We start from the raw sequence: 25,670 nt of genomic DNA on the forward strand, positions 1-25,670 counted from the left end.
ACTGATCTAATTTTCTACATTATTCTGTTCCACCACATTTAAAAATATTCTGTTTTCTTCTTGACTTACCTGCTTACTCTCCACATCTCACATCTGTGCAGAGCTACACTCAATATAAATACCTTCAGAAAAGTCTTCCTAACACTTAAAAGATCACACAGGGAGATTTCATAATTTTTTTATGTTTGTGGTACATGAAGTTAAGAGCTCAAATACCAGCTGCCCAAAGCACTTCAATGCAACTCTCAGTAAGTCTTGAGAATATAGACTTTGAAGTTTTTGGAGTGTCTTTAATTCACTAAAATTTAAGGCAATTCTTTGATGGGCTGTGTGACTGCTTGCTAGAATGCTCGCCTGCCCCAAGGGCAGTGTGGGTCCAATTCCCAGCAGTGCAAATTTTTAAACAAATATTCATGTTCCATGAGCATACCCGTCAAGCATAAAACACACAAAGAAAAGAGAAAAAAAGAAAGAAAAAAGATGCTGGCATTCATGACTGGCGATACTGTCTTGATTCTCATATTGTCTCCAAGATAGTACCACTCTTGACTGATGTGAAGCTGGAAGTCAAAATGAGTGTGGGTTGATATTTGCTCAAAGATATACATGAAACCTCAATTTAGTTTTCACTAACACAGTTACTCTTCACTACATTCCATTATTAAAAACGGTTACTAGTTTGTCAACTACGAAAATTTGTAAATGCATTGAACCAGACCGGTATCAACAGCAACAGTCACAGAGGAAAAGTTGAATATTCAGTTGTGGCAAAAAATACAGCTCATATTTGCATGAAAAAGTCGTAGTTCTTACTTAACCTGTCCTGTAGTAATTAATTAAGGAAAAGATTACATTTTTGTTGTTCAATTTATCTGGTCCATAATATGTATCACCCTGTGTCTAAAAATAGCTAGTTTCAGTGATGTTAACATTCCAGACTCTTGCTAATCACAACAAAGTTCAGTTAAAATGTTTTTTAATTTGGCTTATAGAAATCACTCGAAAGTCTTCAAACATTTCGTATGACTGAGTCTCGTGACTGTAGGTTTTATTTGTGTGTACAAAATGTGCAAGACTGGAATCTGGCTATTTTTAGGACTTGGGAATAAACTATTATCTTGAAGGCTACATAATACTTTAAAAATGACTAGATGGAGTTTTACGGTTTTGGATGAACTAAGAAAAATAATATGTTTCTATCTTACAGAAAATGTTACTGATTAGAAATTTAGAAAAATACATACACTATTTTTTTACATCATGATGATTCTCTTGTTTACATGTATGACTGCCATCTTGCAAACTAGGTAAATCACATGAGAGTATTAATTGATGAGCTAATTTAATGCTGCATGTCATGTTATAGAGAAAATTTAAACCAACAGAAGTATCTAGACGAAGTTATGTTTCACAAATATAAAAAATTACAAAAAATCCAGGTGTGGTATGGCTCCCTTGTTAAATTTATAGTAATAAATTTCTTGGTTTCAAAAATGGTTTCCTTATTATCGCCAGACTGCGTTTTATATCCTCTCTACTTTCGCCATAATCATTTATTTTGATGCCCAAATAGCAAAATACATAGAGAGGTTTTAGTGTCCCGATACCTAATCTACTTCCATCAACGTCACCTGATTTGATTCAACAACGTTTCATTGACTATTACCTTTGTTATATTTTTGTTGATGCTCATCTAATAACCACTTTTCAAGATACTATCCATTCTTTTCAGTTCTTGCAAATTCTTTGCTGTATCCAACAGAATTATAATATCATCAACAAACTGGTATGTTTTTATTTTGTTTCTCTGAACTTTAATTTCTTTCCAAATTTCTCTATGGTTTTCTCGACTGCTTGCTTGTTGTACAGACTGAATAAAATTGCGGAGTTGTTATAGCCCATTGTCACTCCATTCTCATCTGCTGCTTTCCTTTAATTTTGCTCCCTGTTTTCCATGCCTGCTGCCTTCAGGATTTCAAAAAGTGTATTCCATTAAAAAGTGTCAAAAGCGTTCCCTAAGTTTACAAATGCTATAAGTAATAGGTTTGCCTTTCTTCGACCCATCTACTGAGATGAGTCTTCAGAGTTCCTACATTTCTCTGGAACCCAAACTAATAGTCCCAATGGCTGACTTCTACTACTTTTTCCACTTTTTTAAAAATTACTTGTCAGTATTTTGCAACCATGACAAAGTAAAAAAAATACACATCAAATATCAAATGCAAGCACGACACCCATGTCCCCCCCCCCCCCCCCCCCCCCCCCCCCCCACACACACACACACACACACACACACACACACACACACTATCCCAGTGCTGCTGCCTAACTGAAGGGTGAGGGATTGTTGGATGAGAGAAACAAGCAAGAGGGAAGGAAAGTTGTCACTTTTCTTTCAGAAAGACCTCCAAGCTTTAGCTTCTGCAAATGCATCTACCGCACTATCTTAGTTTTACAGAAACGAATTTCTGTGGCACAAGCATCCCAGAACTGCTATTCCTATTATGCAGTCTGTTTCGTACATCCCGTTTTCATACTGAAGCCTTTGCTGTACTCCAACTGGAACAGCATTCCAAAGACAACTCCAAAAAACTATCCAGTCTGCTGTACCCCTACTTCTACTTCAGAATACAACTACTAACAAATTTCTATACTATTTGCAGGGATGACCTCGCAAGCCCCTCACAGCACCCACACCCTGTGTTGCTGACCTTTTAAATCATCCACATCACCTGAAACTCCCCCTTCTCCCTTTCCTTCCCTGTTTATATCCTAGGAATCCCTTCATGTATAGGAGGAGATATCTACCACCTGTCTTTCACCTTGTGACTTCTCATGTTATTCATATTAATAATATAAATATAAACTGGGAGTTAAAAAAATTGAAATAATAAAATGTTCCAATTATTTTAACAGTGGTCGTGTGTTATATGTTGTTTGTCTCCATGTACAGGTAAAATGTAATTCACTATGCAACAGCACTGTGCTATTCCAACATTGTGTTTGTTCCATTGGGTAAAAAAATCTGATAAGTCTTGTAACATTAGAAAACACCAGTAGACGGTTTCTACTATTAACAGGGGCACCTATATGACAAATCCATTCTGTGATGTATTATTGATGTGTATTTGGTTTTGTCTCCAGTCGGTACTCTCGCAGAACTCGGAACAACTGCCTCCCCTGCCAGCAGGATGGGAAGAACGCCAGGATGCTAATGGTCGCACCTATTACGTAAACCACATTGCTCGTTCAACTCAGTGGGAACGACCCACCTTCACGTAAGTTTCTTTGCTCTGAAAAAGAAACGGAGTAATCATAAATATGTAGGAAAGTTCTGATAGAATGTGGGTAATTTAGGAGTAAAAGAGAGTTTCACTGAGTAGCAGACGTATTGTTTCATCAACAGGCACACACGAAAGAGAAAGAAAACTTGGTAGTTTTTGGAGTAAATCCATTATTGAGCTAGAGTAAAAAAATGCATGCACATGTGAGCACAACTGTCTCTACATCATACTGGGTGGGCACAGTATGTGCTAGCAGGTTTTCTGTCTCTTCCTCATGTGTTCCTGTCAATGGCTCTGCTATCTAGTGAGTGCATCCTTTACTCCTAAAGTCATGTAAATGGACTAATTAGTTTGGCTTATTATAAACACTAATGAATGTAGATTTTATGCATAGCTGTACCTAAGTTGGCTCTATATTTAGTGTGTACGAAGAAGCATCTTGTGCCACTATATTACTGAATTGTTCCTTCTAAGTATAAGTGGATTTGCAGATGTGAACAGCCTATGATCTTGCAAATACTGAGAAAAAATTTAAATTGTTTTTATTAATATTATTATTATCATCATCATCATCATCATCATCATCTGAATGCTGCTTGTAACATTGGCCATGCAGACTGTAGTAATTAATGTAATAGACAAAGAAGTAGTAAGACATTGCTTCATTGTAGAAACTGTCCTTGACTAACGTGGTACATTGCTCGGATTAATTTGACTTTCCTTTCATTTTTTGGGTTGCATAACATTTTACATGTAGTTTACCATCACTGTGATGAAAATTTTTATTGCCAGCAATGGTAGTGTGTTCATTGTCATTTTAGTTGCCTTTTGAGTGTGATCAACAATGTACCTGATAGCTTTATGATACAAAATGCTGTAGCTACTATACCCTGTACAGCAAATCATTACTCACCAGAAAGAATCAAGTGGCTCTGTTTCCTCTGCATAATTGTTTTTGTGTTGACCCCTGTCAGTACCTTGCGAAGCATATAAATTACCACCTGTGATAGTAGAATAAACTGAAAAACCAAGATTAAATAAGCGCTGTAAAATATTCTTGCTGTTTTCTTGCATCATAACTGGATAAAACCGTAAGCTTTTTCATGATTGCTTCCATGGATTTCATCATGAACAAGCAGATGATTGTGAGCAGTACATACATTGTCTCCTTTTCTTCGAGTCTGTTAACAACACATCATAACTACACAAACAGGTCTCGCATTCACTTCTCAGTTTGGAACTTCACCAGCAGCATATGATGATATTTCTTAATGAATTGAAAGTCATTAAGATTTTCGAATGGTGTTAATTTGCAGGTCAGAAAAATGTCACTTGCCCAGTGCTTGAAGTAACAAACATGGACACAAGACTGACATAGAAGTTAAGGTGAGATGAGAACACTAAGAAAACAACTTGGGTGCATGTAAGTGACCCAGAATCATTGAAATAACCCAAGATGTATGTACTGAGAATAACTTCAGTGGAACAGAGATTTGGTGGACCATATTATGTTGAGGTTGAGTAACAGGTTCTGGGATCCATGGAATTTAGCAAAACATTGCCTAAAAATACCATTGTAGTGTTAATAATATTACATCACAACAATAATGCTGTCATTTCTCCATAAACATAATCACAATTAGTCAGTCTAGTATGTTATAGCCATTGTCTCATAAACCATTGACCAACATTAGTTGTATTCTGAATAACTAAGTTCTTCTATTTAAAAAGCTTTTATTTAAACAAGTTGTAATTGTAGCTCTGTTTTGATATTAGCAAAGTGAGTTCACACAGTAGTCAGTCATTGAAGTTCTTTTGATGTTGATGGAGGGTCTTATTTCCTTCTGCTATGTGCTGGTATGAAGATACTTCACTCCTCCATTTGTACCATGAAGGAATCCATCAGTATTCTGATGCACTTTCTTCTTGTTTAGGTCAATAGTTCTTTAAGTAGTCACAATCAGAAGTCCTTATGCTATGACATAAATTTCTTGTAATAAACAATGATTTCAATAGAATTCAAAAATTTAGATTCTAGACACATTTCACTTAGTTTATGATGTTCAATTATTATGGTTCCCTTGTTGAGATAAGTGGCAATATGTGTTGTGTCTACAACAGAAATTAATTTAGCAATCTGAACTTGAATATTTCATCCATAAAGGTTAGCATCATGAGTGCTGTGACTGTTGATAAATATGAATAAAAAAACTTTACTGAAACAGTCATTTGTTTATTTTTCATTAAGTGGTCCAATTGTAAAGGCTATCATCTTGAGATGCATAATTGTGTTGTTACACTCCAGATGTTGTGTAGAGCTGTGAAAAGGCATCTGTGCTGTATATCAAAACCAAGAATGTAACAACACAATTCTCCAACTGAAGATGACTGTGTGAACCATCAAAATGCATAGTGAAAAATGAACAATTGTCTGAGACAGTAATACAGTCTGTAAAGAGTGAAAAGGAAGTATTTGTTCTGAGAAAGTACCTAGAATCTCCAAATGTTCTGAAATTAGTTTTATCGCAATTGAGGACTACATTCATGGACACAAAAACTTTTCAGTTGTTTCCATATATATAAAATGTAATAATCATATTTGACAATATAATGTAATTGGATAGATCAAAACTCTACTCGCCAAGTGGCTTCAGAACTCGCACATAAAAGGAGGTTATAATTATGCAAGCTTTCGGAACCAGTGACTCCTTCCAGCGGAAGGGTTGAGAGGGAAGGAAGAAGGGAGAAAGAAAAGAACTGGAGAGGTGTAGGAAAAGGGTTAGATTTTGGAAAACTCATTCAGAACCGCATGTTGGGGGAGACTAACCCAACGGGATGAGAAGGAATGACTGATTATTGGGGACTGCACCAGATGTGATTTGAAACCCTTGGAGCTTAAAGGCGGAATACAAGGTAATAGGCCAGACAGGTTACTGCTAAAATACCATGCACGAGTTAAAAATAGTGTAAAGTTAACTGCGTTGTACGTAACAGAGGTGGGAGGGGGATGGAAAAAACAGACAGGTAAAAAATGAAAGATGTAGAAAACTAAAATGGAGTGAAGGAAATAATAGGTACTCCGTAGAAATGCTGAAACGGACGAAATTAAGGCCAGGTGGGTGGCGAGAACCAAGGTCTTGTTGTAACCAATGAAGTAATTTTTTATAGTGAAAGCCATGTGTAGGACATAGTTGTGGCAAAGTTCAGCACTACAACATGTCCTTGGTTCTTGCCACCCACCTGGCCTTAATTTACATTAATTTCTTCCTTCTCAACATTTCTTCATAGTACCTACTCCTTTCTTTACTCCATTTTAGTTTTCTACAGCTTTTATTTTCTTACCTGTCTACTTTTTGCCGTTCCCATCCCACCTCTGTTACATACAATGCACTTAACTTTTCACTCTAACTAGTGCACGATGTTTTAACAGTAATCTCTTCTTACATATTACCCCGTGTTCCACCTTTCAGTGCACAGGTTTTCAAATCTCGTTGGTACACTCCCCAACAAGGAGTCCTTCCTTTTCATACCATCTGATAACCCTCAGGGGGCTCGCCACTCCTTAGCGGGTTCATGCTTGGCTACCACAGGGCCCCAGCCTTTGCAGCATTTTTTCCCTTCCGTGCTGCATGTCTATCCTCTTGCTATTCTTTTCCCCTCCCTTGGGGAACATACCTGGGATGTTATTGGGAACGTTCTGCATTCTGTCACTAATGTAAGAACAGTCTCACCTTCATTTTTCACTCCCTTTTCCTTTCTTTGTTTCTCTTCTCCTCTCTTTCCAGCACTTCGGCATTTGAAGTTCCTCTTTTTCTTCTTCCTCACTGTGAACTCCTGAAAGCTGGCCCCACACGCCTGACACGTAACAGGTGACTGGGTAACGCGTAATTCCCAGCCCCGGGTCGACAGGTTGGGTTCACACATACCTTCTGGTACAAGCCAGGCCCAGGGAGAGGTGATTGCCTGAGCTGCAACCTTCCCAAATTGCCGACTGGTCCCTCTGTCAGGAGTTTGAGAGGTGTGACCTGAGGTGTGAACAGTCACGTGAGGCGGGTGAGCCCCTTTGTGAAGGGTCCCCCAGGTGGAAGGAGCACGCTATCGGAGACGCTGGCAATTGTGGGGGATTTTCTCACAATGAGTCAATAGTCTTCCCAATCAGCGTCTACAAAACGTAAACATAATGAGGCTAATGATTCAAAGACCCGTCCCACTTCACCATGGTTCCTTGTGGTCTCACGTACTGAAGACGGTCAGTCCTTCGTCACAGTAAATCCACTTATTGTTCAGAAAGGTGTTGATGCAATTGCCAGCCTTGTGAAATCCTGCTCTCGTTTACGGAATGGCAGTTTGATTTTGGAGACCACTTCTGATTCTCAAGCACAACAACTGCTTGCTGCCTCGTTTCTTCAGTTACCCTGTTCGTTTTGAGGCCCATAGAACTTTGAGTTCTTCCCGTGGTGTAATTTACAGCAGGCAGCTCGACAGTCTAACCGAGGCCAAAATCCAATCTTACCTCTCTGATCAGGGTGTCATTGCTGTCCATTGCGTAATGAAAAAGGTAGATTCCTCCTTAGTGCCCATCCGCACTCTTTCTGACCTTTGATAGAGTGGTGCTTCCGTCCAAGATCAAAGCAGGCTATGAAATTATCACAGTCCAGCCGTATATTCCAAACCTGATGTGCTGCTACCAGTGTCATCGTTTCAACCACACTAGAACATCTTATCGACACCCGGCCAAATGTTTCACCTGTGGTATGGATGCGCACGAAGTGCGAATGTCCACCTCCTCCTCCCTGGTGTATCAACTGCAATGCCCCATGTATCTTGATGAGTGGGCTGCTCGAGAGATCCAGGTAAAGGAAAACATGCCTTACCCAGTCACTTGAAAGTTACTGGGCAGTCGCAGTCCCTGCGTTCTCCCCTCTGGTACATGTTATTCTGTTCTTGTTACCCCCTTGCTCCACGAAGGACATGGTCATGCAGACATGCGGCCTCCAGTTCAGCTCTGAGGTTGTGAAATTGTCCAGTGTCAAGGTAGCATAGCCAACCCCCCCCCCCCACCCCACCCCCTCCCCTCCCCTCCCCTCCCCTCCCCTCCCCCACTCCCCCCCGTCCAGCTGCGCAACAAGCTATCAAACTCTCGCCTCGAGGGGTGAAGCCACCAGCTACACAACTGGTTGGCAGGAAAGGACAGGAGTAGTACTCCAATGAAGACTTCCTCCATCCCTCCAGCCAAACCACACTCGAGTCTTCCTCTAATCGGAAGGGCTCGAAGTCCACCGAAGGCAAACGGTCTTCTGCTTCGCCAACTTAAAGACCCTCTTTGGTGGTGTTGCCATATGATACTTTATCCCAGCCAGCCTCTGTGTCGCCGGTAAGCACCGACAATTGTTTTCCAGCATTGTCCTCCAAGGACCATCCACACAAGCAAGCTGATGCTTCTGTGGATCCTGTGGAGTGAGATCCTCCTGTTTTTGTGCCCTATAGTAGCGACTCTTCCCTGGCTGTCACTCGATGGCTATTGAGGTAACGCTCCTGCATCTCTTCCTCATCTTGACTCTCCTCCAATGGTACGCTCGCAGCCTTCGGTCCCACAAAGAGGATTTACGGCTGCTTTTAGCATCGCAGTGTCCCCTTGTTCTCTACCTCCAGAAAACAAAATTGCACCCTCATGACCGCTTTGAGCTTTCAAACTATTTATCGATGCGTTTTGATCTTCCTCTTGAGGTCGGCATTCCATCTCACGGGAGCGTCGTGCTACCTACGGGATGACATTCATAGTCAACCCATCTCCATGACTACCAGTCTTCAAGCTGTTGCAGTATGCCTTTTACTTCCCCGCCTAACTTTTTCCCTCTGTACAAATTATGTCCCTCCATCATTCGATGTCATCATGGCACACTTCCTTCAGCTTATTGGGCAGCTGCCTTCCCCATTTTTGCTATTTGGTGACTTTAATGCCCATCATCCCCTTTGGGGTTCTCCCAGGACCTGTCAGAGAGGTGCTCTCTTGGCTGGCCTTAACCAACTCAACCTCTTCTGCCTTAACACTGGAGCACCCACTTTCCTTTCCAACACCTTGCATACCTATTCCCATTTGGACGTATCCTTGTGCAATGGCCAGCTTGCCCCTCGTCTTGAGTGGTCTGTTCTTTCTGACACCTACTCGAGTGACCATTTCCTGTGTGCTATCTGTTTCTGACTCGTACCCCATCTGCGTGCATGCCCAAATGGCAGCTTCCTAAGGCTGACTGGCAGCTGTACTCCTCCCTGGCAACCTTTGAAGAACAAGATTTCCATGGGTGTGATGACCAGGTGGGATATCTCACGAATGTTATCCTTACTGCTGCAGAATGTTCCATTCCCCACACTTCCTCTTTACCACGTCGTGTCCCAGTCCCTTGGTGGTCTGAGGCATGCCACGATGCAATTGGCGCACAAAGATATGCTCTCCACATTTTTAACTGCCATTCTACGATGGCAAACTGCATTCATTATAAACAAATGCGTGCAGAGTGTCATCACGTTCTTTGGGATAACAAAAGGGCTAGCTAGATTTCATTCACTAGTTCTTTAAACAGTTCTACCACTTCCGCTTGTCATCTGTGCCAACCTCCGATGGCTCTCTGGGACCAAGATCCATTCCCCAATTTCTGGCCTGAGTGTAGCTGACAATGTCATTATGGACCATATTGCTATCTCCAACATCTTGGGCCACCATTTTGCGGAAGTTTCGAGCTCTTCCCACTGTCACCCTGTCGTCCTCCATCGGAAACAAGCAGGGGAGGCTCAGGCGATACCCTTCTCTTTTCCGAATTGCGAGTGCTACAATGTCGGCTTTACTATGAGGGAGCTAGATTGTGCTCTCAGTTGATCCCAATCCTCCACCCCAGGGCCAGACACAGTCCACATTCAGATGTTCTCTTGCAGGCAAGCACTTTCTGCTTAACACTTACAACCGCAGCTGGGAAGAGGGCACATTTCCCGGACGCTGGTGTGAAGCTACCATCATACCCGTACCTAAGCCCGGTAAGGGCAGAAACCTTCCTTCTAGCTACTGCCCCATCTCTCTTACCACCTGCGTTTGCTAGGTGATGGCACGTATGCTTCATGCCCCGCTGGTATGGTGGCTCGAGTCTCACAACTTATTGACAAATGCACAATATGGTTTTTGATTGTGTCTTTCTGCAGATGACACTCTCATTACTTTGTTCACCCATGTCATGAACGGTTTTCTGTGGAAATCCCAGACTGTCCATGTTTTTCAATTTGGAGAAGGCCTTTAACACCTGCAGGAGGACTGGTATCCTCCGTACTCTTTTTACGCATGGGGCTTCCATGATGCCTGCCCTGTTTCCTTTAGGCATTTTTAAAAGACAGAGTTTCCAAGGTGAGTGTGCATTCTGCCTTGTCGGACACCTTTATCCAGGAAAATGGTGTGCCTCGGGGTTCCGTCTTGAGCTTTGTCCTCTTCGCTGTCGCCATTAACCCTATAATGGCCTGTCTCCTGCTGGGCATTTCCGGCTCCTTTTTGTTGACAATTTTTCCATCTATTGCAGTTCTCCACGGACCTGTCTGAGCGGTGTCTTCAGTGCCATCTTGATCATCTTTATTTCTGTAGCATCGACAATGGCTTTTGCTTTTCCTCTGACAAAACCATCTGTATTTTCCACTGACACACTGTATGAATTTGCGGTGGTGCAAATGGTTTCTCCCACCATCTTTACATTTTGGTCCTGTTGCCCTTCTGTTCATTGAAACTATGAAATTCCTGGGGCTCATGCTCGATAGGAAACTCTCTTGGTCCTCCCATGTGTCTTACCTGGTAGCCCACTGTACTCGGTTCCTCAGTGTCCAACATGTCCTCAATGGTACTTCCTGGGATGCTGATTGAACCATCCTCCTCTGTTTGTACTGGTCACTTGTCTGTTTGAAACTCAACTATGGGTGCTTTGTTCATCCGTCTGCATGCCCATCCCCCTTACACCGTCTCAGCAGTATCCACCATCATGGCATCTGTTTGGCCGTTGGCCCTTTTTACACTAACCTGGTTGAGAGTCTGTATGCTGAAACTGCTAACTACCTCTGTCCTACCGCCATGACTTTCTCCTTCACACCGTCTCAGCAGTATCCACCATCATGGCATCTGTTTGGCCATGGGCCCTTTTTACACTAACCTGGTTGAGAGTCTGTATGCTGAAACTGCTAACTACCTCTGTCCTACCGCCATGACTTTCTCCTCGGCAGGTATGCATGCTGTTTGTCTGCCATGCATGGCCACCCACCTTATGTCTCCTCCTTTGATGATTCTTTTGATCACCAGTATGAGGCACGTCCCTCTTGTCTGTTACCTTGTGGAGTCTGCTTTCAGCACTTGCTACGGTTGCTTAACTTAACACTACCTGCAATTTTCCCAGTGGGTGTGAACCCTTCACCACCTTGGCTTCGTGAAGTGGTCCGTTTTAACTTTGGCCTTCATTTGCTTCCTAAGGGCAGTACTCCAGCCTAGGTCTATCGCCGTCAGTTTTACGACCTTCGCGGAACTTCGCGATAATACCTTTGTATACGCTGATGGCTCTCAGACTGACCCTGGGGTCGGGTGTGCCTTCGTCATTGGCACCCTTGTTTTTCGATACTGGCTTCTGGCACACTGCTCAGTATTTACAGCTGAGCTCTTTACCCTGTATCAGGCCACAGAGTACATCCGGCGACACAGCCTTTTCAATTGTGTCCTCTGCTCAGACTCACTCAATGCCCTTTAAAGTCTGTGTGTGCTGTACGCTGTCCATCCCTTAATGGAGGAAAACTGTCACTTGCTCATTCTTGCTGGAGCCAGTGTGATGTTTCTGTGGGTTTCTGGTCATTTTGATCTGCCAGGAAATGAGGCTGCTGATGCTGCTGCCAAGACTGCAGTCCACGTACCTCAGCCCACGAGTTCCTATGTTCCCTCCGATGATCTTTGTACTGCTGTCTATCACGAGGTGGTGTCCCTTTTGGCTTCGCCAATGGTCCTCCCTTCACGAGAATAAGCTCAGGATTATTAAGCGTCTCCCTGTAACTTGGATGACCCCCTCTCGGCCCTCACGCCGGGAGGAGGTCATATTAACTAGGCTGCCGATTCGGCACTGCCTTTTCAGCCATCGTCATTTGATAAGTGGCGCTACCCCACCTCTTTGAACACACTGCACCCAAGTTTTAACTGTCTCTCACTTCCTGATGGAATGCTCATTTTTTAACAGTTTACATTCCCGCTTGGGTTTGCTGTCTGAGTTATCAGCCGTTTTAGCAAATGATGCACAGGCTGTCGACCCAGTTTTTTGTACCCTAAAGCGAAACAAAACCAAACCATTCTGTAAGTCATCCCTGATGCCAGTTCTGGGGGAGTTTTCTGAAATCTGATGCTTTTCCTAGACCTCTCCAGTCATTTTCCTTCACACCTCTTCCTTCCCCGTCAACCCTTCTGCCTGTAGAAAGTGTCTGAAAGCTTGGATAATTATAATTGTCTTTTATGTGCATGTTCTGTCTATTAACATCATTAATAATAATATTTGGACATCTTTCAAAGATACTTTCCCACAGCAGTGTAGTGAAAATGGTCAGGTCCTGAAACCTACCAGTGGTGTACTTGATACAGTAAAGTATTGTAGTTTAAATATATTGTACCTATTGTGAAAACATTTCAATAGACTGTACTACAAAATCTTACACAGGAATATGGTTTAAAAATAGAATATAGGTAATAACCATGGCACTAAATCTGAAGAATTTTTACTCATACAGAGCTGTACCAGTGAACAAACAGTTCTTACTTCCTTTGTATCATCTGTGTATAGAACAGAAAGAGGAGAAAACTAATACCACTACTTGTACCATCCACCCTACACATCATACAGTGGCTTGTTGAGTATGAAATTAAGTAGTAGTCTTGAACTGGTGCTATCTAAAGCATGTCGCATAACGTCTGCTTCACTGAACTTGGCCACAACTATGTCCTACGCATGGCTTTCACTATAAAAAGTTACTTCATAGGTTACTTAGATACGCATAAAGTAGTCAGTTATTGATAAATGTTAACAGAAAACAAAAATCGCAATCTACACACTGAATTGCATAGTAGACTTTGTATGTTTTTGGCATTCTGAAAATTAAGCTAAGCTCTCTCGTGCTGTCAAGTACTACTGGAGGAAGTGATATGAATACAAAGATTAGCTATTTTGCATGCTCCAGTTCCCTTTACACACCCACCTGGGTAGCAGAGTGCAGTAAAGTGCCCGCATCCGAAACTTAGCAAGGTGCGTCAGAATCGGATTGAATCCACCTTACAGTTTACTGACAGGGTCAGTATGCTAGCCAGCCTTGATACGATTTTTAGGCAGTATTACATATCTACTTAAGCAAATACTAGGCTTTATCCCACATCCCACCTCAGGTGAACAGTACACAAACAGTTTGAAAAAATGGTGTCACTTGGGACCTCACAAAGGCCCCATCAGGGTATTAGTATATATGGGAAAGCAAAGAAGGGAAAGCAGAAAAGTGGAAGGAGTATATAGAGGGTTTATACAAGGGCGATGTACTTGAGGACAATATTATGGAAATGGAAGAGGATGTAGATGAAGGTGAAATGGGAGATAAGATACTGTGTGAAGAGTTTGACAGAGCACTGAAAGACCTAAGTTGAAACAAGGCCCCGGGAGTAGACAACATTCCATTAGAACTACTGACAGCCTTGGGAGAGCCAGTCATGACAAAACTCTACCGTCTGGTGAGTAAGATGTACGAGACAGGCGAAATACCCTCAGACTTCAAGAAGAATATAATAATTCCAATCCCAAAGAAAGCAGGTGTTGACAGATGTGAAAATTACCAAACTGTCAGTTTAATAAGTCACAGCTGCGAAATACTAACACGAATTCTTTACAGACGAATGAAAAAACTAGTAGAAGCCGACCTCGGGGAAGATCAGTTTGGATTCCGTGGAAATGTTGGAACACGTGAGGCAATACTGACCTTACGCCTTATCTTAGAAGAAAGATTAAGGAAAGGCAAACCTACGTTTCTAGCATTTGTAGACTTAGAGAAAGCTCTCTTCCAAATTCTAAAGGTGGCAGGGGTAAAATACAGGGAGCGAAAGGCTCTTTACAATTTGTACAGAAAGCAGATGGCAGTTATAAGAGTCGAGGGGCATGAAAGGGAAGCAGTGGTTGGGAAGGGAGTGAGACAGGGTTGTAGCCTCTCCCCAATGTTATTCAATCTGTATATTGAGCAAGCAGTAAAGGAAACAACAGAAAAATTCAGAGTAGGTATTAAAATCCATGGAGAAGAAATAAAAACTTTGAGGTTCACCGATGACATTGTAATTCTGTCAGAGACAGCAAAGGACTTGGAAGAGCAGTTGAATGGAATAGACAGTGTCTTGAAAGGAGGGTATAAGATGAACATCAACAAAAGCAAAATGAGGATAATGGAATGTAGTCGAATTAAGTTGGGTGATGCTGCGGGAATTAGATTAGGAAATGAGAGACTTAAAGTAGTAAAGGAGTTTTGCTATTTGGGGAACAAAATAACTGATGATGGTCGAAGTAGAGAGGATATAAAATGTAGACTGGCAATGGCAAGGAAAGCGTTTCTGAAGAAGAGGAATTTGTTAACATAAAGTATAGATTCAAGTGTCAGGAAGTCGTTTCTGAAAGTATTTGTGTGGGGTGTAGCCATATATGGAAGTGATACATGGACGATAAATAGTTTGGACAAGAAGAGAATAGAAGCTTTCGAAATGTGGTGCTACAGAAGAATGCTGAAGATTAGATCGGTAGATCATGTAACTAATGAGGAGGTATTGAATAGAAAGGGGAGAAGAGGAGTTTGTGACACAACTTGACAAGAAGAAGGGCCCGGTTGGTAGGGCATGTTCTGAGGCATCAAGGGATCACACATTTAGCATTGGAGGGCAGCGTGGAGGGTAAAAATCGTAGAGGGAGACCAGGAGATGAATACACTAAGCAGATTCAGAAGGATGTAGGTTGCAATAAGTACTGGGAGATAAAGAAGCTTGCACAGGATAGAGTAGTGTTGAGAGCTGCATCAAACCAGTCTCAGGACTGAAGACCACAACAACAACATATTCATATTATTTTTAAATATGAAGATTGTTGGTTCTCCAGGATCTAAGAGAAGAACCATACCAGTCCTGACCCATCCTTGGCTGCATTAAAGGGCACCAAAAAGAAAGGAAAGAATTCTCTTTACACAATGGCTGAATTTTCTGAGCCACAATGGTTGAGTATTTTCTTGGTGTCTGTTATCTACCTGTAAGACATTCTTGCATTTGTTGGTGCAACTTTGATGATGATGATATTTCAACTTTGTTACACTATTTTGAAAGGAATAATAATTTTTTGGACTAAGTTGCAGTCACTTTCTTTCTAAAGATGGAAATACTTGGCTTTCATCATATTTTCTTCACCCGGAGAACAATAGTACAACTGCTATCTCGTTTACTCCTAGACTTTCAACCTCTTGCACATAGACAGAGGTTGGTCAGAAATATGGAAATACACACTTGAACATAAATACAGACACCAGCCAAGACTGCAGATTACACTGTTCTGTTTGACCACAAGCAGCACCTGTGAAATGTCCTCAATATATCCAAAGTGTCAGTCGTGGTCGGATCAGAGTTCTTTGTTTTGTGAGTGCATTATGTCAGAGGTAAGTGAATTCGAATGTAAGCAAATTGTTAGTGCCCATATGATCAGTACTCCCTTAACCAAGGGATTCTGTATTCTAACATAAGGAGTGTGACCAAATATGACTTAAATGTTGGGCACTACAATAGTAAGCCATAATCACAGTATGTAATTTTTTTTAAGGAAAAATTTTATGTGCTGACACTATGGCTTCACTATTGTAGTGTCAAATAAACCAAGGGAGTTGAAGTGTTTGGTGTTTCAGGAGGCAACATAGAGAATATTATACAACTTATAGGGAAAGCAGCAGATCATCATTCACTAAGTCACAATGCAGCTGAAAGTATGTGTTTAGTGATTGTGACAGATGCTCATTGAAGAGGATTGTGACGAAAAATAAGGATGAAAGCTGCAAAAGTCCTTGTAGAATGGAATGTCGCACTCACAAACACTGTTGGCACCAAAACATGGCACAGAGTGATCTGGAATTCCAAAACCACGTGGCAGTGTTGCAAATGCTCATAACAGAAAAATGTCATGCTGGTGTCATAAAACCTGGATTATGGAATAATGGAAGAAAGTAATTTGGTTGAATGAGACTTGTTGCACACTATTTCCAACTTCTAGCTGCGGAGATTATGTCCCGAGAACAGAACATGGTGGGGGTTTGGTGGTTATTTAGGCAGCAAGTATCATTAAAAAAGTTACTCTGAGGTTGTATTACTGTTGAGGATTATGTGATCATTTTGGCTGATTAGGTCCGTCCCATGGTACAGTATTTATTCCCCACTGGTGGTGATGTGTTTCAAAACAACAGGGCCCATGTGCACACCGCTCGCCTCATGCAGGGCTGATTTTGAGAGAATGATGATCAATTGTCCTGTGTGCCCTGGCCACCACAGTCACCAGATCTCAAAATTATTGAGCCCCTGTGGTCTACTTTGGAGAAAAGGACGCGTGATTGCTTTATGTCTTCACCATTGTTATCTGAACTTGGCATTAATTTTGCATGAAGAATGATAAAAGAAAACCATAGAGGACCTGTAGTTATGCATTCTGAGATACCTGGAAGCTTGTTTGGAAGCAAACAGTTTTTGTGCACCATATTAGGCATGGCAATGTGTTGTTTTTGGTGGTTTAACATTTTTGTCTGTCCCCTGTATATGCATTTAGGTTTGACAAACTTTGAACTAGACAGTGATAAAAAAAAATGCATGATCACCAGTGGTCAATGCAAATTTCTTCCATCCCCCTCTCCATCTCCCACACTCCAGTTCAATACAGTGTAATAGTTGTGATTTTTGTCAGTTCAACAAACATAAAAAATGTCTTTGTATTCACTTTCACAAAAACATGTCATGTTTAATATGTAACAGTGTACAGCAACACAAAAAAGTTCATAAAATATCAGTTAAAACTTTTTTCCAGCAATTGCACAATATTTGATCTGGTTTACAAAGTTTGTTAGACTGTTAAAAGAAGAATTTTAAGCCAGTAAACATTCTGTACGCATTTTCCATTATGTTTTGTTTTCCTGCCATTGTTTTTTTAAATGAAAGGCTTTTGGTTCTACATGAGGACTTTTGAATTCTGTCTTTATTCTTTTGCTTATTAGTTTCTGATTTATCTACTTAATTTGTTTTGCAGAAATTTGGGTGTTTGCACTGACCAGAATGTACGAGAACGAAGTTTGGAGTCTGCTGCTACGGAATTTCAGCGTCGGTTTCACATTAGCGTAGATGATGTAGATTCCAACCGTAGAGAGATCAACACATCATTGCATCAGGTTTTTATTTTTCTAAGCATTTCTTTATTTTATTATTATTTTTCTTTGTTTTTACTTAGTTCCTTAAATAGGGGCTACAAAATGTGCATGTGTCTGTTCTCCTGTTTCAATTTATCATTTGGATCTGCATGTATCAGCAGTAGGTGCTTGTATGGAAGGTGCTTTTGAAATAACATGAGATGCAAAGCAGTGATTGCAGAATGGCAGAAATACTAGATTCAGAGTAATAATGAATGAATGTATTTGGATTTGGAATACAGAAGCTAAACTGAACCACCTTCTTGTTAGTGACATTACAAATATAGACGCAGAACACATTTTTCTTAGAATAGAGGATTTTTCCCACTCACAAAATTTTGTGAATTTTGCTTTTATCGTGTGTGTGTGTGTGTGTGTGTGTGTGTGTGTGTGTGTGTGTGTGTGTGTGTGTTTCTGGTTAAAGCATTTTTGGCCAGAAGCTTACTTGTTTGACAGTCTTTTTGTGTTTCCTGTCTTCAACTCCTCATCTCCACTATATGGTGAGTAGTAGCTATCCTCTTAATAATAATTCACTATTCAATCCTGGATTTAGCACCACTTGATTTTGCTACTTTCCATGTCTGATTGGAACCCCCCCCCCCCCCCCCCCCCACAAAGAAAATAAAAATTACTGGCAAGTTGTCTTACAGTAATCTGTGATAGCTATATTTATCAGTTTCTTAATTATCAGACTATCAAAGTGATTTTAAATTTTTTCATATCTCCATTTTTCCTGACTACCTTATAGTCTCTAGAATCATATAAGTAACCTATAGTCCAGTTGGCATAAAATGATCCCTGACAGCAGTGCTGTTGCCAGCTGTCAGCTGCATAATGTTAATGGCTGCAGCTGAAAATAGTATCATCTGTATAGCTGTGACAACTCTGAGGCATTGCCATAGACACATTTATGGTTGAGGTAGGTGTGTAAAGCTGCTGCACTCAGCCTATTGCAACTTTCAGGGATCATCTTATACTGACTTGACTGTAGTATTACATTTATTACATTAGGTTCCCTTCCATTCATAAAATAGCATATTGTATGTTTTGAGATAGGTGCTGAAAAGAATTTAGCATGGTTTGAAAAAGAATTAATTATTTCAACATTACAACATTCTGCTATATAGAGGACTGTAGAAGAATTGCTGTTAACAGGCCAGACCAGGCATCCACACAGGAAGCGACTGAAAGAGTAGCAGAACACTTTCGGCTGTAATAAGAGGTGGAGACTCTCCATGCCCACACTGGCATGAAGGCCAACTCAAAAGGTCTACTGCCATCTCTGCCAAAGGGTTAGTTTTCACTAAAGTGTGGTGTCACAGGATGTGGGTACTTCGATGCTTGTGTACATCTGGTTAAGATTAATCATTAATACGCACTCATCTGGAGATAGATTGGGTCGAAAGTCAAATGAAGGGTAGCGGTTTGAAGGGCAGAGGAAGAAAGTGCCAAGCAAGAGCCAAGGGAAGAAACCTCTGTGATAGTTAGGTTGGGTAGTAAGAGCAGTAGCGGATGTCTGCTGCCTGCGACAGATCATGCAAGGGTAGGCTTTATTAGTAGTGGGTATCATGCATGTCGATACCTTTGACGTCGTGTGGTGCTATTACTCGGCAGCTGCAGCTGCCGTGGGTAACAGTGTTTATCTCTTAGTCAGTGTCAGCATACCTGTAACAGTTAGGTTCATCAATTTTTTGTGTCCGTTAGGTCATATACCGGATGCACAATGTAGGGTGATGTTGGCAATTTGTTCATGCATCAGTGTGCGAGCTCGTCGGTTTCCCTGCTGTAGCCTGTTGGACGGCTTTAATAGCAGCTGGTATATCCGGTCAATGTTGTGGATATGCAGGGGTTTGCTGATGTTTGTAGCTTGTTAGTGTATGTTAGCTTGCTGTAGGTGGCTGTACCCTAGCTAGTAGAGTCTTTGGCCACTTATGCTTCCACCTGTGGTTGTGATCATAGTTTCCCAGAGTAAAGGTGAAAGGATTGTTCATGTCTTTCTAGTTTGTGTTCTGTTGTGTGGCTTGTTTTTTTGAATACTTCCTTGAGGGTTTCAAGGCTGTATTCATTGTGAAGATCCACGGTGCATGTGTAGTGTGGAGTGTTGCTAATGATGCGTAGCACTTTGTTCTGTATGATCTGCAGGCGGTGCAGGCGTGTAAGAGCTGCATATCCCCAGACGGGAGCTGCATACATCATCAGAGGTCTAATCAGAGTCATGTACATGGACCTAGACACCCTCCTACTCAGTGTGCTTGCCCTGTTGAGCATTGGGTAGAGTTGTTTGAACCTCGTGTGCCACGGTATACACATGTTGGTTTTATAGGGTAGAGAAATCCCTCCAAAGGTCCAATAAATTACATTCTGATTTCAGAGAGGGAGTCATATTGGCACTGTTAATTATTCATTATGGCAGATTGGAAAAGGAAATTGTCAATATAATATTGTCAGCAGCAGGAGTATCAATAAAAACTAGCCTATCTTATAAATGGTAATAATGCCAAACTGTACTACATACAGGAAGCTGGTTGAAATCTGATATTAATGGCAATGAAATTTTGAATTCCAATTGGAATGTATATCTGGTGGAGTTAGTACAGATTCCAATTGTGAAATAATTTGGCTGAAGAGTGGTGTTAAAAGTATATCAAGCTTTGTAATTGTAACAATGAAAACGATCAATTTTTGACAAAATAATTTATTTGGATGGATAGAAAATCTACTCATAAAGCAGCGACAGAACACACTCATAAAAGGAGGTTATTATTAGACAAGCTTTTGGAGCCAGTGGCTGCTTCTTCAGGTGGAAGGATTGAAAGGGAGGGAAGTGGGGCAAATGAAGGAGGATGAAGGAATCCATAATCACAAGAACTAGTCAAAACAGTAGTGTGTCCCTAAGGGTCTCACTTTCAGCCCTAATCCTGCATTTGATCATGCTGCTTTGGTGATGGACCTACTTTCTTTCACACGTAATTTCAATTGGAAAAGTCACTTTGCAACCCAATCCCATAACCTTTCCAACAGGTAACCTGACATTGGGCCCTGCCTTGAACAGTTCAGACCATGATCCCAGTTTGATCCACCATCGCTGTCTCAAAATCATCCCTTATGAGCCTTGCAAGAATTCCTCACATCCAGCATTGCTTCACAACCCTTCCTCAGGTCCCTACAACATGATCCTAACCTGTCCTCTGCAAAAATCCAGGCTCTGTGTTCCGTAAAAGCTGATGACTCCATCATTATTCTCCCAGCAGACAAAGGATCTACCACTGTGGTACTTGACCAAAAGCAATATGTTCGTGAAGGTCTATGCCAGCTGTCTGACACCTCTACATACAGTGTCTGTCAAAGTGACCTGCAGTCCGTCCTTAAAACCTCAGGCCCCTCACTCACAAGGATTAACATCTCAATCCATAGAACTTCTCATCCCACCCAAATCATGCACCCCCACCTTTTACCTTCTTCCTAAGATCCACAAACACAATCATACTGGCCGTCCTATAGTTGCTGGTTTCAAAGCACCCCCCCCCCCCCCCCCCCCCCCCCCGAATATATCTCTGCCTTAGTTGATCAGCACCTGCAAACTATAGTACAAAGACTTCCCTCCTATATTGAAAATAACTGTTTCCTAGATGGTCTGAAATCCATGCCCGTCCCACTCCCACCATATACCTTGCTTGTCACCATTGATGTCACCTCCCTGTAAACCAACGGCCCCACGTACATCGTCTGTCTGCTGCTGAACATTTCCTCAGTCAGCACCTAACTGATTCCAAAACTATGACATCCTTCCTACTCACCTTAATTAACTACTTCACCTTTGATGGGCAGACATGCAAACAGATCAGGTGTACGGTCATGGGAACTAGAATGGCTCTTTCCTATGCCAATCTTTTCATGGGTTGCTTTGAGGGGGCTTTCCTGGGATCCATAAGTCGTTTGGTTTAAATACATTGATGACATCTTTACCACATGGACTCATGGTGAGGCTGATCTGTTAAAATTTCTGGAATCTCTGAATACCTTCCGCCAATTAAATTTGCCGTGGTCCTATTCAGAATTCCATGCTACTTTCCTTGATCGTGATCTTGTCCTCATCGAAGGCCAGCTACAACCTTCTGTCCACATTAAACTTACCGACAAATGGCAGTTCTTACTTCATGACAGTTACCATCCTTTCCATGTCAAACATTCCCTCCCATAAAGCCTTGGCTTTCGGGGCAAATGTATTTGTTCAGATGCAGACTCTTTACTGTGATACACCACCTTTCTCACCTCACCCTTCACTAGATGCAGTTACTCCCACCAGCCTAGTTCAGAATCAGATTCCCTGGGCCATCACATCCAATTCTGGTATTGCTGATCCCTCTAAAAAACAACTTCAAAGCACGCCACTGGTCACTCAGTTATATCGTGGTCTGGACTGTATTGATTAACTACTTTGACAAGGTCATGACTTTCTAAAAGCATGCACTCTGAAATGATACATTCTGTCTGAAATTTTGTCCACCACACATAGAATAGCTTTTTGTCACCCTCCTAATCATCGCAATATTCTTGTCAGACCCTATGCTCCTTCTGCACCCACCTCCCTACCCATGGCTCCTACCCCTGTGACTGTTCCTGCTGCAAGACTTGCCCTATGCGCCTTCCTACCACCACCTACACCAGCCCTGTAACTGGCAAAACATATACTATCAAAGGGAGAGCCACCTGTGAAACAAGAAGTCATATACAAGCTTTTATGTAAACACTGTTTGGCCTTTTACATTGACATACCTACCACCAAATTACCAATTAGGATGAATGGGCATAGGTAGACAGGGTATACTGGCAACACGCAATATCATGTTGCAGAGCACACTCTACAACATGACAATTGTGACCTTGGTGCCTATTTCACCATATGCGCCATCTCGATTCTTCCCCCCACACCAGTTTCTCAGAACTCCGCAGGTGGGAACTAGCACTGGAACATGTCCTTGGTTCTTGGTACCCAACTGGCCCTGATGTACGTTAATTTCTTCTGTCTCAGCATTTCTTCACAGTAACTACTCTTTCTTCACACTGTTTTAGTTTTCTATATCTTTCATTGTCTTACCCGTCTGTTTTTCACTCCCGCCTCCCCACCTCTTTTATCTACAATGCACTTAGCTTTTCACTCTTATTAACTCATCATGAAGTTTAAGCAGTGATATCTGTCTTGCATATTATCCTGTCTGCCATCTTTAAGCTCTCTGCTTTCCAAATCTTGACCATTGCAGTCCCCCAACAGTCAGTCTTTCCTTCTCATCCCAAGTGGTAAGTCTCTCATGGCCTGCGGTTCTGGATGATTTTCCTGAAATCTACCTCTCTCCAGTCCTTTTCCTTCACCCCTCTTCCTTCCCCTTCAACCCTTATGCCTGAAGAAGAAGCCTCTGGCTCTGAAAGCTTGTCTAATAATAACCTTTTACGTGTGTTCTGCCACCGCTTGGTGAATAACTTTTTTATCTCTCCAATTAAATTATTTTGTCAAACTTTGTAAATGGATGCTGTTATAGACCCTCAATCTCTGGAGCAGTAGTGGCAGAACATTTAATGTAAACTGAGAGAAGTTTGCATGTAAATACTTAATGCTGCCATTTTTACTATTCAAATGGTATCTGAGGCTACCGATTGTTCGACACAAAATTTAGTCTACTCTGCTTATTTTCATTTGCTTATGTCGTATGGTATTATATTTTTGGGTAACTCTTCCCATTCTAAAAGGATATTTTTGGCTCAGAAACAGGCAGTTCAGGCAATAAGTGGTGTAAGTTCGCGAACCTCTTGTTGACCCCTGTTCACTAGTCTGGGTATTTTGACATTGAGAGGGCAATGTGTATTTTCTTTACTGCTGTTTCTTGTTACCAATATCAGCTTATTCCCAAGAATTAACAGCTTTCATACAGTTAATACTGGGCAGAAATCCAATGTGCATTTGGATTGCACTTCCTTAACCTTTGTGTAGAAAGGTATGCAGTATACTGCGGGATACATTTTCAATAACACACCACAAGAATTCTAAAAACTTAGCAGTAATCCATGTGCTTTCAAATCGAAACTGAAGAATTTCCTCGTAGGTGAATCATTCTGTTCTGTTGAGTAGTTCCTTGAAAAATTAAGCTAATTCTTATGTTATGTTGTTGATTGCATTTACTTAAACTTATGGCTTGCCTATTTTGGTTTCATAAACATTTTATATTACCTGTTATTACTTTTATGCTGTAATTTCATGTACTGACACATTCCATGACCTTGGAGATTCGCTACTCAGTTAGTTCTTACGGAACTAGACGTGTAAATAAAATAAATAAATATGGTACTATGGCGATATCTCAATTTACCAATCATAGATTGGGAAAATCGAGGAGTAAGGTGCGTAGTATGGACAGGGAATTGCGTATTGTTGTTGTAATTGGCTTATCTGAAAATTACCTGGAGCAGTCAGTCAGTCTTCTGACTCTGGAGGGAAACATCTTATATCTTCTGGCTACAAACAGGCCCAAGCTTTTTGACTCAGTTAAAGTAGAGCACAGAATCATTATCATAAGGCTGATGTAGCAGCACTGACTACAGGCAGTAACAGAAGTGTAAAGAGAGGTAGGAGGATATAAAGTGCAGCCAAAATAAAAACAAGACAGATGGAAATAAAGTAAGTAAACTATTTATTATTTCAACAGTAATCACCATAACCTTTAATACCTCTAAGACAGTCAGTGCCTTCATGGAAAAATGTTTGCAGTTGCCTAGAAAACCATGATTGTACCTAAGCATGCAACTATTCATCTGAAGCAAATCAATGGGCAGGAATGTCTGTGGCGTTTTTTTTTTAAGGCTTCAAAAATATGGAAATCATGCAGGGAGAGATCAGGACTGTATGGAGGATGTGGAAGAGCTTCCCATCGAAACTTCTGCAGCATGGTCGAAAATATCATGGCAACATATGGGCACTGCAGAAGTTTCAGTGGGAAGACGTTGCACATCCTCACGCAGCCTCGATGTCTCCCCACATGATTTCCATATTTTTCTTTTTTCCATCTATCTTTTCTTCATTTGTCTGACCTTTATAGTTCTGCTTAGTAATTGCGGCAAGAAACAGATTTCACCTGAAGATTCTCACAACACATTTGTGAGTGGAAGGCATAAGGTCTTGCGCCACTGCAATAATTCTTCCTTGTATGTGCTGTGATCTTACTCTATAACTGTATCTTTTCTCATTTTGCTCTGAAGGACGAATTCATTGTTGACAAGCATCAATTATGGCTCTTGCAAACCCCTCTGCCCTACTCCCCCCCCCCCCCCCCAATATTAGTTAGTTTGAAACACCCATTTTGGTTAACTAATGTTGGGTCTTGGCATACAGCTTTGATTTCTACCTTTTCTAAAATACTGTATTTACTGAAACTGAAGTCAGGCTTTGCAGGGATGGTCGTCCAATACGCAGCCTGGTAGCCAGTCTGTGTGGGGGGCTGTCAGGTACCCACAAGGTGGAACCTCCCCCCGATTACATAAGTGATCACAATATTGATGGTGGAGCAATTACCTCCCCTAACATGCCAAAGTGTAGTTGCCTGCCCCTGGTTGGTTGGTTGATTCGGGAGAGGGAACCAAACAGTGTGTTCATCCCCATCGGATTAAGGAAGGATGGGGAAGTAAGTCAGCCATGCCCTTTCAAAGGAACCAGCCTGGCATTTGCCTGAAGCGATTTAGGGAAATCACAGAAAACCTAAATCAGGATAGCAGGATGCGGGTATAACAGTCGTTGTCCCGAATGCGAGTCCAGTGTGCTAACCACTTGCCACCTCACTCGGTGCCTGCACCTGGGACTCCAGGCAATGACCGTCAGCCTGGTGGTCATTGTTCTGGCTGGATGGC

At 41.6% G+C, this 25,670-nt stretch overlaps 1 protein-coding gene across 6 annotated transcripts in view; it reads left to right on the top strand.

Annotated features, from left to right (window-relative positions):
• Window positions 1–25,670, top strand: part of LOC124797844 (E3 ubiquitin-protein ligase Nedd-4) — a 198,714-nt gene that overhangs the window by 58,711 nt on the left and 114,333 nt on the right. For all 6 annotated transcript variants that reach the window (XM_047260892.1, XM_047260888.1, XM_047260893.1 and 3 more), the window contains exons 7-8: window positions 3,145–3,278; window positions 17,621–17,759. In XM_047260892.1, the coding sequence (XP_047116848.1) occupies window positions 3,145–3,278; window positions 17,621–17,759 (273 nt within the window). The remainder of the gene's footprint in view (window positions 1–3,144; window positions 3,279–17,620; window positions 17,760–25,670) is intronic.

Source organism: Schistocerca piceifrons, chromosome 5, assembly GCF_021461385.2.
Source record: "Schistocerca piceifrons isolate TAMUIC-IGC-003096 chromosome 5, iqSchPice1.1, whole genome shotgun sequence".
NCBI classification, from domain to species: Eukaryota; Metazoa; Arthropoda; class Insecta; order Orthoptera; family Acrididae; genus Schistocerca; species Schistocerca piceifrons.